The sequence below is a fragment of the Papaver somniferum genome, chromosome 2 (assembly GCF_003573695.1).
Source record: "Papaver somniferum cultivar HN1 chromosome 2, ASM357369v1, whole genome shotgun sequence".
In the NCBI taxonomy this organism is placed as follows: Eukaryota; Viridiplantae; Streptophyta; class Magnoliopsida; order Ranunculales; family Papaveraceae; genus Papaver; species Papaver somniferum.
The window spans coordinates 219,353,391-219,368,712 of record NC_039359.1 but is presented as its reverse complement, the minus strand read 5'-3'; the positions used below and the strand labels follow the sequence as shown (position 1 = coordinate 219,368,712).

Sequence of the window (15,322 nt, the reverse complement as noted above, 5' to 3'; positions counted from 1 at the left end):
TCATATCCGGATGCGTAGGCAACGGGTTATGAGGTTGTGAACATAATAATGGGTGACACCATAATTATAATTACCACTTCATTACTACGTAGTGTCCGGGTTTTGTTTAATGACCATAACACCGAAATGATAATAGTTGTCATTGACTTTGTTAAGTAACGCATTCATACATCTCGGCCATTCCATTGCCAAATGGTTGCACCAACTATGTATATATAGGTATCCATAGATTACTGTTTGTATTCTATCTTACAACAACAACAAGAAAAATTAGCAGCAAATTATGGAGAGCAAAAAACTTGTGAGTTTGTCCATTGCGCTGCTGGTTATGATGCTTTGCGTCCATTTAGCTTCTGCATATACCGATTGTCATACAGTGGGACAATGGTGCGGAACAACAGGCAGCTTCCTGTATATCCAACACTGTTAGGAAGGATCCCACTGCCCTTTTCCTTATATAGGGCAGGTATGTGTTTCAGATTGATCAACCATCCATATTCTGAAGGATTCATTTGTTTTGTGTATTTCTCTTATTGTTTAGTTCTTGTTTCAGTTATAAGATCATTGGGATGAGATGATTTCATTGATCGATTGATAACCGACCATTCTGGTGTACCTTCTGATTGATTATCAGTCTCACGATTTTTTTTGTTGTGCGATGAAGATGGTAGTATCTCAATGATTTGAGACTATTTTTAACGGAAAATGAGTCATTTGTCCAAATATTTTTAAATCACGTTTCAAATGGACGAGTAAATAATAGTTTGGGTGAAATGACCAAAAAAAATAGTAAGGATGAAACTGGTTTCATCTTAGCTTAAATTTAAAAATGGGCACGATGAAACTGGTTACATCCTGCCTATTTTTACATTTTTGTCCATGTAAACAGTATCAAAATCTAACTATCCATTTCAAATAGGAATTGTTAATTTTGGTCTTTTTAACTAATTTTGTGTATTTTTAATGAATAAAATAAAGTGTCGCGTATTTTATTATCTTAGTCTATTTTAATTATTTAGGATTTAGCAGTGCTCATAAAATAATAGTCATACAATATAATCATGATCAGGTGCTTGCACTATTTGGTGCATGTCTACGCACGACCTTGCAAATTATTCTAGGCATTTACGTGCGGCTAAATGCCAAGAAAATAACGAAGCCTCGGAAACATACGTGTCGAAAAGACCGCCGGTACATCAAAAATGTAATGGCAAATCTGAAGTTTTCATTTCATGTATCTACTTCATTCTCACTTTTATGGGGATATGATTTTAATAATAAATTGGATAGTAATTGTTTGCTCCAAGATGCGTAACCCACCAACCTTCAGAATTCACCATCAAGCTTCTGTTGAAGCTAAAAAATCATCATTGTCAACTTTAAAGTTTGTGATCAGTTAAAAAGCCCTGGTTCATTTTTTTTGTCGCACTAAGCAGATTTGGCTGCTATAGAGTGCTATATTCAGACTTTTTCTCCATACAAAGGACCCTGCTACACTCACCAGGCATATCTTCGGCCGATCTTGAACAAAGCATCAGCAGTTACAGGGAGAAAAACATGACAAGCATGTCTTCGGGTACATGTTAAAGAGTACATGTTGTAGAAATGCATCGAATACTAAATACAGTACTTAATCATGTAACACTTGCACACCGTAACAAGAACACCAAATATTTTGTATGCGAGACAGAATTTTACAATGCCTACAGTCTGATTTTGATTCAAATTGAGTGAATAGAACAAAATATATGCATCAAAAATGATAGAACTACTTGACATCCATTTGTTCGATAAGTTATTAGTTAAAAAACAAAAAAAAGACTAACCAATATCCTATTCAAAAAGGCTTAAGGCGGCACCTTGTGGCTGTACGCTTATGTAACAATCATCAGCAAACTACCACTTTTCAATTCAGTCCATCAATGCATTCTGCGGTCAGACAAAGTGAGACATCATTCATATTCACTATCTGGCAATTTCCAGGAACTTCAGTTCAACCATGTTGGGACATTGTACGGGGTGTCGATACTTTCTCCATTTCAGCTTTTAGTTGCACTGTATAGTGTAATAATCAACACCAAACTATCACCACTCAATTCAATCTAACATGTGCCTACTTGCAATTTGCGGTCAGCTAAATCGAGACATTGATTGTAAGAATCACTATCTGGCAATTTCCAAGAACTTTTTAATTCAGCCAAGTTTGTACATTCAACACCATCGACAGACTATCTCAATCTCAGCTTTTGGTTCAACAGGTGCAAATATTCATTTCTTAATTCTACTCTAAATTATAAGGTTACTGACATTAAATATTTCTGTGCTCCTTGTTCGCCTCTGAATTTACGCAAACATGACAACATGAATGGAATTAAACAGGAAACAAGCAAAATGTAAAAGTTCTAAACCTCCAAGAATAAAGACTAACAATGGAAAAATAAATATACTAAGAGTAGAGAAAGATAACATCTTCGAGCTCACCCTAGGCGTTTAATGCGAAGACCCCGTTTTGGGTTGCCATTTTTCTTCTTTGAATCGTTCAAAACAGGCTGAGACGCATCCACGGGAGAAGGCAGAATTTGCTTTTTACCGACTCGGGCAAGTAAATCACTGATCTGACTTCCTGTGAGTGTTTCTTGCAGAAGCAGGGCATTAGCTAGTGCGTGGAGTTCTATGATGTGAGTAGACAGGATTGTTTTCGCGTTATTGTAAGCCCTGTCCAAGAACCCTTTCACCTCCTTTTCGATGAGAAGTCTAGTTTTACTGCTCATACTCTTGCCATCATCATCATAACTGTGAGTGACGCACCCAATTTTTTCGCTCATTCCATATATTGTGACCATCTTTCTGGCTAAAGATGTTGCTTGTTGGAAATCTGAATATGCACCACTAGTAACTTCATTTACTCCAAATATAACTTCCTCCGCTACTCGACCACCCATGCAAACATCTAATTTAGCAAGCATTTGTTTGCGAGAAACACTAGTCTCATCTTTGTCAGGCAATTGAGCTACCATTCCAGCAGACATTCCTCGTGGAACTATTGTTGCTTTGTGAACTGGATGAGCCCCATCTGTGTGGATGGCTACTAAAGCATGACCACTTTCATGAAAAGCTGTTAATTTTCGAGTTTCGTCAGAAATCACAGCTGATTTGCGCTCACTTCCCATTATAATCTTATCCTTTGCATACTCCAAGTCAGTCATGCTCACTGCTTTAGAACCATCCTTTGCGGCTTTGAGAGCTGCGACGTTCACCATATTTGCAAGATCTGCACCTGAGAACCCAGGTGTTCCTCTGGCAATAATAGTTAGATCAATATCTCCTCCTTTGAGAACCTGACAATTTGTATAGCCGGTGAGAAAAACGCACAAGTAAGTGACATAGTTGTCATGCAACTAGACATTGCAATAGGGCTCTATATTTTAAATATTGCAGTATCAGATATTAAGCTAGCCTTTATTCAACCATGTGATATGTGAGATTACCTTTGACATGTGAGATTCCATTATCTGTCTTCGTCCTTCAACATCTGGATTGGGAACAACAATGTTACGATCAAAACGGCCAGGTCTAACAAGTGCTTTATCCAAAGAGTGAGGGAAGTTGGTTGCAGCAATCACAATAATTCCGTCATTTTGTTTAAAGCCATCAAGCTCGACAAGAAACTGATTTAAGGTAGTCTGCGAACGTTTCAGATCTTTGGATTCACGGCGGCCTCCAAATGTATCTATCTCATCAATGAAAATAATACACGGAGAGCGCTTCTTTGCTGCAGCAAATAGATCCCTCACTCTTCTTGCACCCACACCAACAAGCATTTCCTCAAACTCACTCCCGCTTTTGGTAAAGAATGGTACTCCTGCTTCTCCTGCAATGGCTCTTGCTAACATGGTTTTACCTGTCCCAGCTGGACCAGAAAGTAACACCCCCTTAGGAAGCTTACCTCCTAGACTTGTGAACCGCTGAAACAATAAAAAGGTATCATTAAGAAAACTTAACCTCATGACTGGATAACAACTTTGATCCAATGGGGAAATCTTAAATCTAGTTTGGTGCATGCAACATGAACATAATCTATGCTACAAGCAAAGTTGAGACGAGTATCCACATTTTGTTTACAATGTTGTTTAACATAACGGGAAAACACAGTATTTTGTAACAGTCTCGGAAATTTGGCGTAACATGTGCAAATCTCTCAACATACATGCGGAAATGAGAAACAAGATTCATGTTCTCAGATCATAATTGGTGTAGCAGTTGGGATCTCTAACGAGCATTCGCATGCTCTGAAACGTTATATTGCATTTACCTTGGGATCACGAAGATAAAGGACAATTTCTTCTAGCTCAGCTTTGGCCTCATCAACTCCCTTAACATCATTAAATTTCGTAGTGGACGTGCTGGGTTGGATCTCCTGACTTAATCCAAAAACTGAACAAAAACCAAATCAAAGCAAGCTTTAGAATTTCGTCTAAAAACATCTTAAAAATTACTCCTATTCATTGTAAAGCACCATAAGTAATACCTTTAAGAATATTGCCTTCTCCAAAAATTGCTCCAAGAAGGAGGATTGCCAGTATAATGTTGAAAGCACCAAATAACTTCTCTTTGGATATCCTTGGTCTACTATCACCATGTGAAAAGGATCCCTAGCAGTTCCAAGATAATCTGGATCTTGCTCCGTCGAGGCACTGGATGTACCTGAAAACACTGCATTGTGAGACTCAACCACCAACAAAATTGATACACAAACCAAAACCAAAATTGAAATCACCACTGCATAAAAATGGCCGGGCCTTTCAATAAACATGTAGATCTAAATCTAATGGCCAAAATCCATCTTTTCAAAATGTATGCCAGCCAAAGATTGGTAACTGTAAACAAATGCTACATATATACCACATCTGCAAACCTTTTAATGACTAAAGATGGGGCTAAATCTGAAAATGGACTCTATTTTTTTTCTTTCTTGAACAACATTTAGCCTCTAATCGGTTGTAATAAAAGAAATTAAGAAAAGACAATCGAGAAATTACAACGACCATTACAAAATTACAGCAAGTAACAATTACCTTTTTCTAGTACTGTCTTGAACAATTCACTTTCCTCAAGCCTACCAACTCTCACCAAGGCTTTCACATAATCTACAATTGCTGTTGAGTTAGAATGCATTTCTGGCTGACTTTCAAACAATCTTATAACACCTTCATCATCCTCTGGAAATGTAGTAGCATCATCTACACTTTCTGAATCACGTACTGGAGTAGATCTGCCACCTTCAGCATCCTTTAGCAATGTAGAATCAGCTAGACGTTCTGAATCGCGTCCTCGAGTACATATGCCACCAGTAGCTGAATGGAACCCGAACTCAAACCCATTACGATAACTTTTAAGGAAATCTCCTAAATATTCATTAGGAATTAGAAAGAGGGATACACTGAAAACTTCAACAACAACGATGGCCGTCACCAACCTCTTAATATGCTTGTTCATCCCCTTCTTCTTCATTGTTGTTTTCTCTGCCTTGAGATGAAGTAATAAAACAAACTAGATCATTGTCTAAACCTAAGAACACAAAAAGATAATACTACCAAACTCAAAGTTGAGAAAACTTCATTTATATTTCAGAGGAGATGTGTAAATACTTAGTAGCTAAGAAAATGAGTTGAACAATGTGTTTCTCTACTCCATACATGCAAAAATATAAACTCCTTCTGCTGCAAAACTTCCTAAACAGGATAGCAAACTTGTGCAAAGACTGTAAACATATAGGCACCTACCAATTTACTAGGCACCTACCAATTTACCAGATCCTGCAATTTGTTAGGTGAAAGTTATTAAGTTGGAATATTAAATAGTTTTACTGCAAAAATGAAGTAGTGGGTTACACCACATCATCATCAAAGGGTTGGAAGTTGAGCCGAAACAGCTTGGGCAGGTGGGTCTGTTTTTGCTTTCTCCATTCGTATTCTCTGCACACATTTCCTTAGAAAACAAAAACTGCTAATGTGAACTACTGTAACATCAAAGTCTTTTCATGATGATCTGTATATCTGTCTTTTATCTAGTTCTGGCCTCTAGTCTATGTCTAGAGTTTTGGCCAACACACCATCCTTTATTTGTCTAACCTGTCTTTACTGATGTCTGATATTCTCTAAGAGTCAAGAAGTCAAAGGCTCAAAGCACCGGAAAACTTAACTAAACTGGTAAGCACCGAGCACTCACCAGTAGGGGTGTACAAAATGCCCCGAAGTCTGCGACCTGTTGTGTACCGTCCGGGTCCGAAGGAGTTCATGGACGTCCGACAGCCTGTCATGGGTTTACCCGGCCTGCCCGATAATTATAAATGGGCGGACCCGGATATTTATTCAAAAATTGGAATCCGGCCTGTTTGCATGTCCGGTAACCTGTTTATTTATCCGACTCGACTGTTCGATAACATGAAATAAAGTTTTCTAGCGGTGTGATGGATTTCATTAGGAATTAAATTTCAAGTTTGGAGAAATTATTGTGGTTAAAGAAAATTTTGACTTATATTTCACAGTAATGAATTGCTTGAACTATCATTTGAACGAGTTAGAGATGTATCATTAATCATCAAGCTAAAAAAAACTAAACTATATTCTTTTTTAATTTTGAACTATCTCTTGGGTCCGAGACCTGCCCGGCCCGACCTGGTCTGGCCTGTATTGTTTCACCGGTATGAACGGGCCATGTGCACTAAATTTTTGCTATACCCGGCCCGGCCTGATATGTTAAACTTAATGGGTAGTAAGGACTACGAGCCTGTCTGGCCCGGCCTTGTTACAATCGGGCTTGGGCGGGCCTGCCCGGCCCGATGTACAGCCCTACTCACCAGAACTCTATGTATCAAATTAGTACTTGAGAATTTTGTATCAAAAAAAAATTAGTACTTGAGAAACTTTTGCTACCTGTTCTCTCTGTGACCCTATTTCATTTCAAAATTACTATTCATGCCGCTGCAATCAAATTTTAGTCTTTCTGAAATACTAGTTACAATGAAGATGAGGCTCATGGATCTGATATTACAACATTTTCCAACTAAAATTGTCATGAGAACGAGCATTGGCATGAGCATGAGCGACATCAAGCTTTAACCCAGCATTATCTCCTCCTCTTTTGATGCTCATCTCAGAGGCCATTATGACCTTTTAATTGATACACCCCACCCTTAATAAAACTCCTAATAGAAAAATCATTAGTCCCTCTATATTTACAAAACTAGTCAAATAAAACCAAGATGACCAAACATGTGGTACAAAAAATCCAGTCATATTATCTTTAATAAATGAAAACCATTTAATTAAAAAGTGACACAAACCCCAGGTCAAATAATAATGTGCAAATTTAGTTTTTATTACTTTAAAAAAAAGCCAAACATACCGTTTTTACCTTGTCTTCTTCTTCTTCTCTCCGTTCTTTTTTCTATTTCTGCGGTCTTCATCTCCCCACCACCATTAACACCAGCAGCAACAAATATCTCTCCATGAACACCATCGCAAGACCTCCGTCACCACCAGCAACATCACCTTCGTCTCCTCCACGAAACCTTCGTCTCTTTTTCTTCTATTTCTATTCAGATCTATCACCAACAGTAGCTCCGCCACCATCAAACCAACCGATGTGTCCAGATCCGCCACCAACAGAACCTCCGTCTCCTCCATTAACACCATCATCACCTCCGTCTCCTCCATTAACACCATCATCACCTTCTTCTTCTCCGTCTACCGATTTTCCATCAACAACACCGCCTCCTCTTATATTTGTTTTTCCCACCAGTATATCAGATCCGCCACCAACACTACTTCTACCTCCTCCTTTTATCATCTAAAACCACCACCAATACCTTCAAATCGGTCACCAACAACACCTCATCTACAATCAACACCAGTACCTGCAGATCCGCTCCCAACATCACCTCCGCCTCCTCGTTCAATCCTCTACAATCACCACCACCACCTTATGATGTTTTCATCACCAGCAAATGATGATACATCTTCAAAGTCGAAATCAATATTGTATTGGGAAATGACAGATTTATGATGAAACCAAAATTGGTTTCATCAAATTCTGACAGTTTTGGTTGGTGAAAACAGTAAACTAATGATGAAATTTGGTTTCATCATAAACTTGCCTATTTTCTGTCATGAAACCAAAGATTTTAATGATGAAAATTAAGTTTATGATGAAACCAAATTTTGGTTTCACCTGATTTTTGTCTAGTTTATTCGGTCTGACTTGGAAGACGGCATGTTTGATTTCATCATTGAAGTTATGTTGGTGAAATGACAATATGTGGTTTCGATTGTATGTACAATGGTGGTTTTGATTATATGTGTGTATGAATTGGGAGAATGTGTATAGCAGGGTCTGGTACTGGTACTCCAGGTATTGATGAAGAAGTTTTGTTGGTAGTGGTGGCCTTAACTGAAGTTATGGAAGTGATAAAGAATGGATTAACTGAGTAAGGGTGGTGCTAATGTAATGAGAGTTGTAGTTGAGCTTCAGGTGTTGCATAAAGGACTGGTATGGGTTACAATTAAAGAGGTGTATGTCTGCATTGTTAAAAGTGTAATGAATTGGCTGAAGTTGATGAAACCTAATTAGGTTTCATCGTATTTTTTTCATTTTGTTGAATATTAATATGTGTGAAGCCAATTTTTGATGGTGGGATACAGGTGAATTATTTTTTTGTTGAAACCGGTTGTAGTTGAGGGGGTAATGGTAGTGGTGGTTGTGGTGCTGGTGGTTGTGGCAGCGATGAGGGTGGTGCAGTTGACAGTGGTGGTAGGTTTCATTTTATTGTGGATTGTTTTTTTGTTGAAAGTAGTCTTAGTTAAGGAGGTAATGGTAGTGGTGGTTGTGGTGATTATGGTCGTGGTGGCGATGGGGGCAGTGCAGTTCACGGTGGTGGAAGGTTTCATCTTATTGTGTTTCATTTTTTCTTCTTCTTCTTCTTCTTTCTCCTTTCTTTTACGATGAAACCAAAATTTGGTTTCATCTTATTTTGGTGAAACCAATTTTTTGTTTCATCATTTTTCTGGTGGTGGCGCGGTGGTGGTCGGTGGCGGCGGCGACGACGGGCGGTGGTGGTGTTGCTGGTGGTGGGTTGTTGTTCGTGGTGATAATATAATAAAATTTAAAGGTTGGGTCGATTTTTATTTTTGTTGGGGTGATTTAAATAGTAGAAGGGTAATATAGACAATTTATGTTAAATGGGGTTTTTGTGAACATTTTGTTTTGGTGGAGTTTTTGTACATGGATGTGACACCTTTGAGGTTATAACTCGCGGACCGCTATATTTATATGAAAAGATTAGACTAGTTTTCAAGAGCAATGCCAAAATGCCAAATCAAGAAAATTATTTCTGATCTTTAGCGACAATAAATCCATACGGGACAACTTATCATGTCATAATCAACATCTTGGCTTCAAAACAGAAATTACCTGCAATTTAATCAATTCTGTTGTGCAATGATAAAATTAGATCCCGGAAATGTCAACATTAAGATTAGATCCTGTTACAGTCTAATTTTTAAATCAAATGGTTTAGGAAAAAATTCTCCCTTCAATTAACAACACTCCACGGTTTCAGGTTATCCGTCAGTCTAGTATGAGCAAAAATCATCTTTCCCCAATTCATTCTGGCTTTCCCTATAACAACAACCATCCACTTCTTCCTTCCTACTAACAACACTCCCCAGTTCCGGGTTATCCAAAACAGGCTGCATTTCCTTTTTTTCAAGTAAAGCATTGATTTGACTTCCTGTGAGGGTTTCTTTCTCAAGTAGAGCATCAGCTAGTGTGTGGAGTTCGTTGCTGTGTGTAGTTAAAATTGTCTTGGCGTTGTTGTAAGCCCTGTCCAAGAGTTTTCTCACCTCTATTTTAGTTTCAGTGTCCATACACCTCCCATTACAATCGCAGTCGTCAGCTACGAGCCCAACTACTTTGCTCATTCCATACTTTGTGACCATTGCTCTTGCTAAAGATGTTGCTTCTTGGAGATCTGAAGATGCGCCAGAGATAACTTCATTTTCTCCAAATATAACTTCCTCCGCAGCTCGTCTACCCATGCAAACATCTAACTGAGCAAGCAGTTGCCTGCGGGAAGCACTAGTCTCATCTTTGTCGGGCAATTGTGCTACCATTCCTAGAGACGTTCCTCGTTGAACTATTGTTACTTTGTGAACCGGATGCGCTCCGTCTGTGTGGATGGCTACTATAGCATGACCACTTTCACGAAAAACTGTTAGTTTTCGAGTTTCGTCAGAAATTACAGCTGATCTGCGTTCACTTCCCATAATAATCTTATCCTTTGCATATTCTAAGTCAGTCATGCTCACTGATTTAGCACCAGCCTTTGCGGCTTTGAGAGCTGCAACGTTCACCATATTTGCAAGGTCTGCGCCTGAGAACCCAGGTGTTCCTCTAGCAATGATACTTAGATCAACATCTTCTCCTTTGGGAACCTATCAAATGGCATAGTTGGTGTATTTATGTTCCATGCATTTTAAACATTAAACATCTAAACAATCTGTATTCTTACTATACCCTTGAAATTTGTAAGTTACCAAACCAGTATAAGATTTTCAAAGACGAGCTAATTTACCTTTGACATGTGAGATTCCATTATCTGTCTCCGTCCTTCAACATCTGGATCAGGAACAACAATGTTACGATCAAAACGTCCAGGTCTAACAAGTGCTTTATCCAAAGAGTCAGGGAAATTGGTTGCTGCAATCACAATAATTCCAGCATTTTGTTGAAAGCCATCAAGATCGACAAGAAACTGATTCAAGGTTGTCTGCGAGCGTTTCAGATCTTTGGGGTCACAGCGCCCTCCAAATGTATCTATCGCATCAGTGAAAATAATACATGGACACCGCTTTTTTGCTGCAGCAAATAGATCCCTCACTCTTCTTGCTCCCACACCAACAAGCATTTCCTCAAAGTCACTCCCGCTTCTGATAAAGACTGGTACTCCTGCTTCTCCAGCAATGGCTCTCGCTAACATGGTTTTACCTGTCCCAGGTGGACCAGAGAGCAACAACCCCTTTGGGAGCTTACCTCCTAGACTTGTGAACCGCTGTAACAATAAAAAGGCATTGTTAAGAAAACTTAGCCTCAAGACTGTATAAGAACTTTGATCTAATGGGGAAAGTTTCAATGTAGTTTGGTGCATGCAGCATGAACAAAATCTATGCTACAAGCAAAGTTGAGCCAATTCTGCAAATTTTGTTTACAACAGCGGGATAAAACATTATTTTGTAACATTCTCGGAAATTTGGCAACTCTCTCCACATGCATGCAGAAATGAGAAATAGGATTCATGTTCTCATATTATAATTGGAGCAGCAGTTGATAATGCAATTCGCACGCTCTAATACATTATATTGCATTTACCTTAGGATCACGAAGATAAAGGACAATTTCTTCAAGCTCAGCTTTGGCCTCATCAACTCCCTTAACATCACTAAATTTCGTTGTGGAAATCGTGATGGGTAGGATCTCCTGACTTAATCCGAAAGCTGAAAGAAAAACAAATCAAAGGAAGCTTTAGATTTTGGGTGGACATCTTAAAAAATACTCGCATTCATTGTAAAGCGTCATAGTAATACATTTTAGAATATTCTCCTTTCCAAAAATTGCTCCAAGAAGGAGGATTCCCAGTATAATGTTGACGAAAGCACAAAATAACTGCGCTTTGGATATCCCTTGGTCTACTGCCACCATGTGAATAGGAGCGCTAGCAGGTCCAAGATATACAGGTTCTTGCGTAGTTGAGGCACTGGACATACCTGAAAACACAGCATTGTGAACACAAACTACTGCAAGTCCCAGATAAATTACTTAAGATTACAATTGTAACATGAAGCATAAACATTGTCATTGTAGGAGTAAAATATGGCACATGTTAGTAATCAAGCGAAGTAAAGAGTACAACCTAAGCGAAGAGCATCGCACACAAAGTTGAGATGACACACCGATGATGATGTTAGCAAAGTCACGAGTAAAGCGTGGAGAACTGTGCGAGGAGGTATGCTATGCGAAGTTGAGCGATTGTATATGAGCGAATGTGTCGCATAGTGATTCCGAAAATAGTGGGTATCTTAGCTGTCATCCACTATGTAAAATTATATATAAAGGAGAGAGGTCATTACTTGTGAGGGGTTGGAAGGAGTCTTGGTCAAGAAATAGAGAGAAAAGCAGAAAGTGAATCTAGGTTTCAAGTAAAATTGTTGTAATACTTGAATCTATCTTGTAAGCATTCTCAATATTCAATTAATCAAATAAGAATTCATAATGATCACTTAGAAATTGGATTAGTTTTAGTGGAGCGTAGTTGTAAGAAATCTTACAACTACATTTTTGGCGCTAGAAACAACTTTGGATGATAATTCCTGATAGTATATCATAAACTTTAAGGAAAAAAGTGTGATCTAAAAATTTAGAAATGGTAAGGATCGAGTCTGTTGTTGAACAAGGAAGGACAATTAGAAGAAGTAACAGAATTGCTGAACGAAGACGAATTACAAATCTTGAGCAACAAGAGGAAAGAATGGAAGAACATCAAATAACAGAAATTCCAATTGGATCTCAGCGAGAACAAGGACAGAATAATGATATAGATTATGATAGAGTGAGTGTCCATACTGCAATGACGTGTTCCACAGAGGAAGGACAGAGAATTGAGAACGAAGAACCAGTTACAGCGAGTGAAGGAAATATGACGATTGTAGAACTTAGGCAAAGATTACTAATTGAAAGAAAGAGAGGAGAAGAAGAAGAGCGTGCGAATTTAATCCGTCAAAATGATGATTTACGAGAAGAGAATCTTAGATTACAAGAACAAAGGTCAAGGAGTGCTACACGCTCAAGGTCAAGATCCAGTAGGAATTCTCACCGAAAGAGTCAATCTAATAGAAGAAATGATAGGCGAAGGAAACACATGGAAGTCATCGAAGAAAACTTGCAAGATGGAAATTTGGAAGATCAAAGGGAAAGGAGACGTATAGTTGACTTAGAAAATAATCGATATGAACACCCACGCGAACTTCGTCGTCGTGCAAGTACTAATTTTGAAAGGGAAGAAGAAGATCTAAGGAAAGGACAAATGATATTACATGGCAGAGAAATATTAAGAGACGAATGTGAGCACGAACGAGAGACTGCACGTATAAGAGATAGACAGAGAAGAAGGGAAGAATTAGAAGAGAGAGAATTACAAAGCGGATTGCGTTATATTGATAATTGGGTAAGGGGATGCAAGCGTCATCGCGTAGATGATATAAATCAAGGTCGAGTTATACCACAAGAAAGATAAATATCAAGAAATCGATATGTTCGCACAAGCAATGAAGAAAGACATGATATAGTATAAATTGAAGCAAATAATGAAAGGCGTAGGCGAAGAAGAGAAGAAACTGAACAACAGGAGATACAAGAGGCAATACGCCAAAATAATCATGAGAATAGATTGAGACAAGCAAGATTAAAAAGGCACATGCGAGAGGATTTAGATCAATCATTAAGCGAAGAAATTCTTAAGGAGATGGCAGAATTAAGAGAAATGATGACTACAAAAAGAAATGATGGAAGAAGAAAATTAGAGGAAGCAGTGGAGGAAGCTGGAAAAACTCCATTTACAAAAGAAATTCAAAGAGCATCGATACCATCCAAGTGCAGTTTACCGGCATTTACAAGTATATTTGATGGAAGTGCATGTGCGATACAACATGTGAAAGCTTATGCAAGATCTTTATTGCAGTGGGAAAATTATGATGCAGTAATGTGCAAGTATTTTGCTGCAAGTTTAGCAGGTGAAGCTTTGAAGTGGTTTGAAGGCCTACCTGTAGAATCCATTGGTTCGTTTCATCACTTACAAAATGTCATTTTGGGGCAATACATAAGTAATAATCTACCAAGACCAGGGATTGAGACTGCATTCGGACTTCGCAGAAGAACGATTGAAAGTTTGCGTCATCTAACGACACGTTGGAGAACAATGTGTAGTGAAATGGGAAGACGGGTGGATGAGAGACATCTTATTCTCGCATTCATTAATTCTCTCTTTGCAACATACCTATTATATACCCAAATCTTCAAAGTAAAGGATACAATCACAATGTCGGAACTGCGCAAATTTCAAGAAGAATACATAGCACTTGAGGAAAAACAAAGAGATATGGAATTTTACCCAGTTGCAATATCTGATTCGAAAGGTGGAAATACAAGTTTACTTCTGAGTCTCACAAATGCTGTTGCGAGTACATCGCAGGGTAATCAAGGAAGGAATAATACGGAGATGGAACAAAAGTTAGTGGCTATGGGCAGTGGAGTACAGAGACAAGCAACTTCAAAACTGTGGAGGTACTGATACAGTTCAACCAGGAAGTTCTGCAGGACAACAAACACATTATAACAAGAAAAGTGGAAGAATAGTGTGGGAACAGATAAATTTGCCAAATTTGAATACTACAGTGGATAAAGTATGGGAAGCCGCTCTCCGAAATGGATGATATTCTAGAACCACATAATGCAGGCGAAAAGCCACCACCGGGGAGGAGGAGTAAAGAATTTTTTGTCTATCATAGATTTCATGGTCACACAACAAGCAACTGTAGAAATGTGAGGAAGATTATATTGCGAATGATTGAGCAAGGAAAGTTGGACCATTTTTTACTAAAACAGCCAAGGAATTTACCACCACCACCACCCCAAGGGAATACATATGCAAAGGAGAAGGACAGGAGTACATTTGTTATTGAAGTGGGCGCAAAGGCAAAGAATTTATATTGTAACTTGATCATACATTCGTTCAAAAACTTAGAAGATTTTCATGATAATGTCTTAAGTCGAGTATATGCAAGAGATGCTGAAGGAAGGGAAATTCTTAACCTGGGAAAAGTATCACCCTTGAAATAATGGCAAAAGCAGAAGATCTCGTTCAGCGCAGATGAAATACCAGGAGGAGGAGAACTACATGAATGTCCATTGGTAGTGCGATTGGGAATTAGTCCGAAGCCATTAGAAGAAGAAGAGGAAGAAAACGAGAAAAACACCTGGGCGATAAATAGGATACTTATAGATACTGGAAATTCTGTAGATATTATGTTTTATCATACATATAAAAAAATGGGTGGAAGAGATGATGAGTTGATCCCTTCAACATACAAAATATTTGGCTTTAATGGTTCTGCAAATAAACCAAAAGGGGAGGTGACTATGCGAATTCTTCTACAAAATTTACCAACAGATATCACACTCTGTCTAGTAGATGTTGAGTCGCCTTATAATG

General features: G+C 38.4%; 4 protein-coding genes across 4 annotated transcripts; 1 reads left to right on the top strand and 3 right to left on the bottom strand.

The window, feature by feature from the left end:
• Nucleotides 1-2,244: 2,244 nt before the first annotated feature.
• LOC113352904 (ATP-dependent zinc metalloprotease FTSH 5, mitochondrial-like) lies at nt 2,245-4,613 on the bottom strand (the record flags this gene model as incomplete). The annotated part of the gene is made up of 4 exons (XM_026596655.1): nt 2,245-3,338; nt 3,489-3,965; nt 4,313-4,434; nt 4,529-4,613. Coding segments are annotated over 4 exons (1,545 nt in total), but the record flags the coding sequence as incomplete, so codon positions are not given.
• A 5-nt stretch (nt 4,614-4,618) lies between these two features.
• On the bottom strand, nt 4,619-5,766 carry LOC113352903 (ATP-dependent zinc metalloprotease FTSH 5, mitochondrial-like; the record flags this gene model as incomplete). The annotated part of the gene is made up of 2 exons (XM_026596654.1): nt 5,076-5,766; nt 4,619-4,704 (listed from the first exon to the last, which is right to left on the bottom strand). Coding segments are annotated over exons 1-2 (522 nt in total), but the record flags the coding sequence as incomplete, so codon positions are not given.
• Nucleotides 5,767-9,632: 3,866 nt separating this feature from the next.
• Nucleotides 9,633-11,914, bottom strand: LOC113352902 (ATP-dependent zinc metalloprotease FTSH 5, mitochondrial-like). The gene is made up of 5 exons (XM_026596653.1): nt 11,875-11,914; nt 11,643-11,822; nt 11,428-11,552; nt 10,634-11,110; nt 9,633-10,493 (listed from the first exon to the last, which is right to left on the bottom strand). Exons 1-5 carry the CDS (start codon nt 11,912-11,914, stop codon nt 9,633-9,635), a joined length of 1,683 nt encoding a protein of 560 aa, XP_026452438.1.
• Nucleotides 11,915-12,478: 564 nt separating this feature from the next.
• LOC113352901 (zinc finger CCCH domain-containing protein 13-like) lies at nt 12,479-13,348 on the top strand. The gene is made up of 2 exons (XM_026596652.1): nt 12,479-12,740; nt 12,855-13,348. The coding sequence occupies exons 1-2, from the start codon at nt 12,479-12,481 to the stop codon at nt 13,346-13,348; spliced, it is 756 nt and encodes a 251-aa protein (XP_026452437.1).
• Nucleotides 13,349-15,322: the final 1,974 nt, after the last annotated feature.

Excerpts from the sequence above, each read along its gene's own strand:
- LOC113352902 (XM_026596653.1), bottom strand. The coding sequence starts at position 11,914 with ATGACAATGTTTATGCTTCATGTTACAATTGTAATCTTAA. Across the intron at positions 11,553-11,642 it reads AAAGGAGAATATTCTAAAAT|CTTTCGGATTAAGTCAGGAG; the intron begins GTATTACTATGA and ends TTTTTCTTTCAG. Across the intron at positions 11,111-11,427 it reads TTTATCTTCGTGATCCTAAG|CGGTTCACAAGTCTAGGAGG; the intron begins GTAAATGCAATA and ends TTATTGTTACAG.
- LOC113352901 (XM_026596652.1), top strand. The coding sequence starts at position 12,479 with ATGGTAAGGATCGAGTCTGTTGTTGAACAAGGAAGGACAATTAGAAGA. Across the intron at positions 12,741-12,854 it reads CGAAGAACCAGTTACAGCGA|AGAATCTTAGATTACAAGAA; the intron begins GTGAAGGAAATA and ends ATTTACGAGAAG.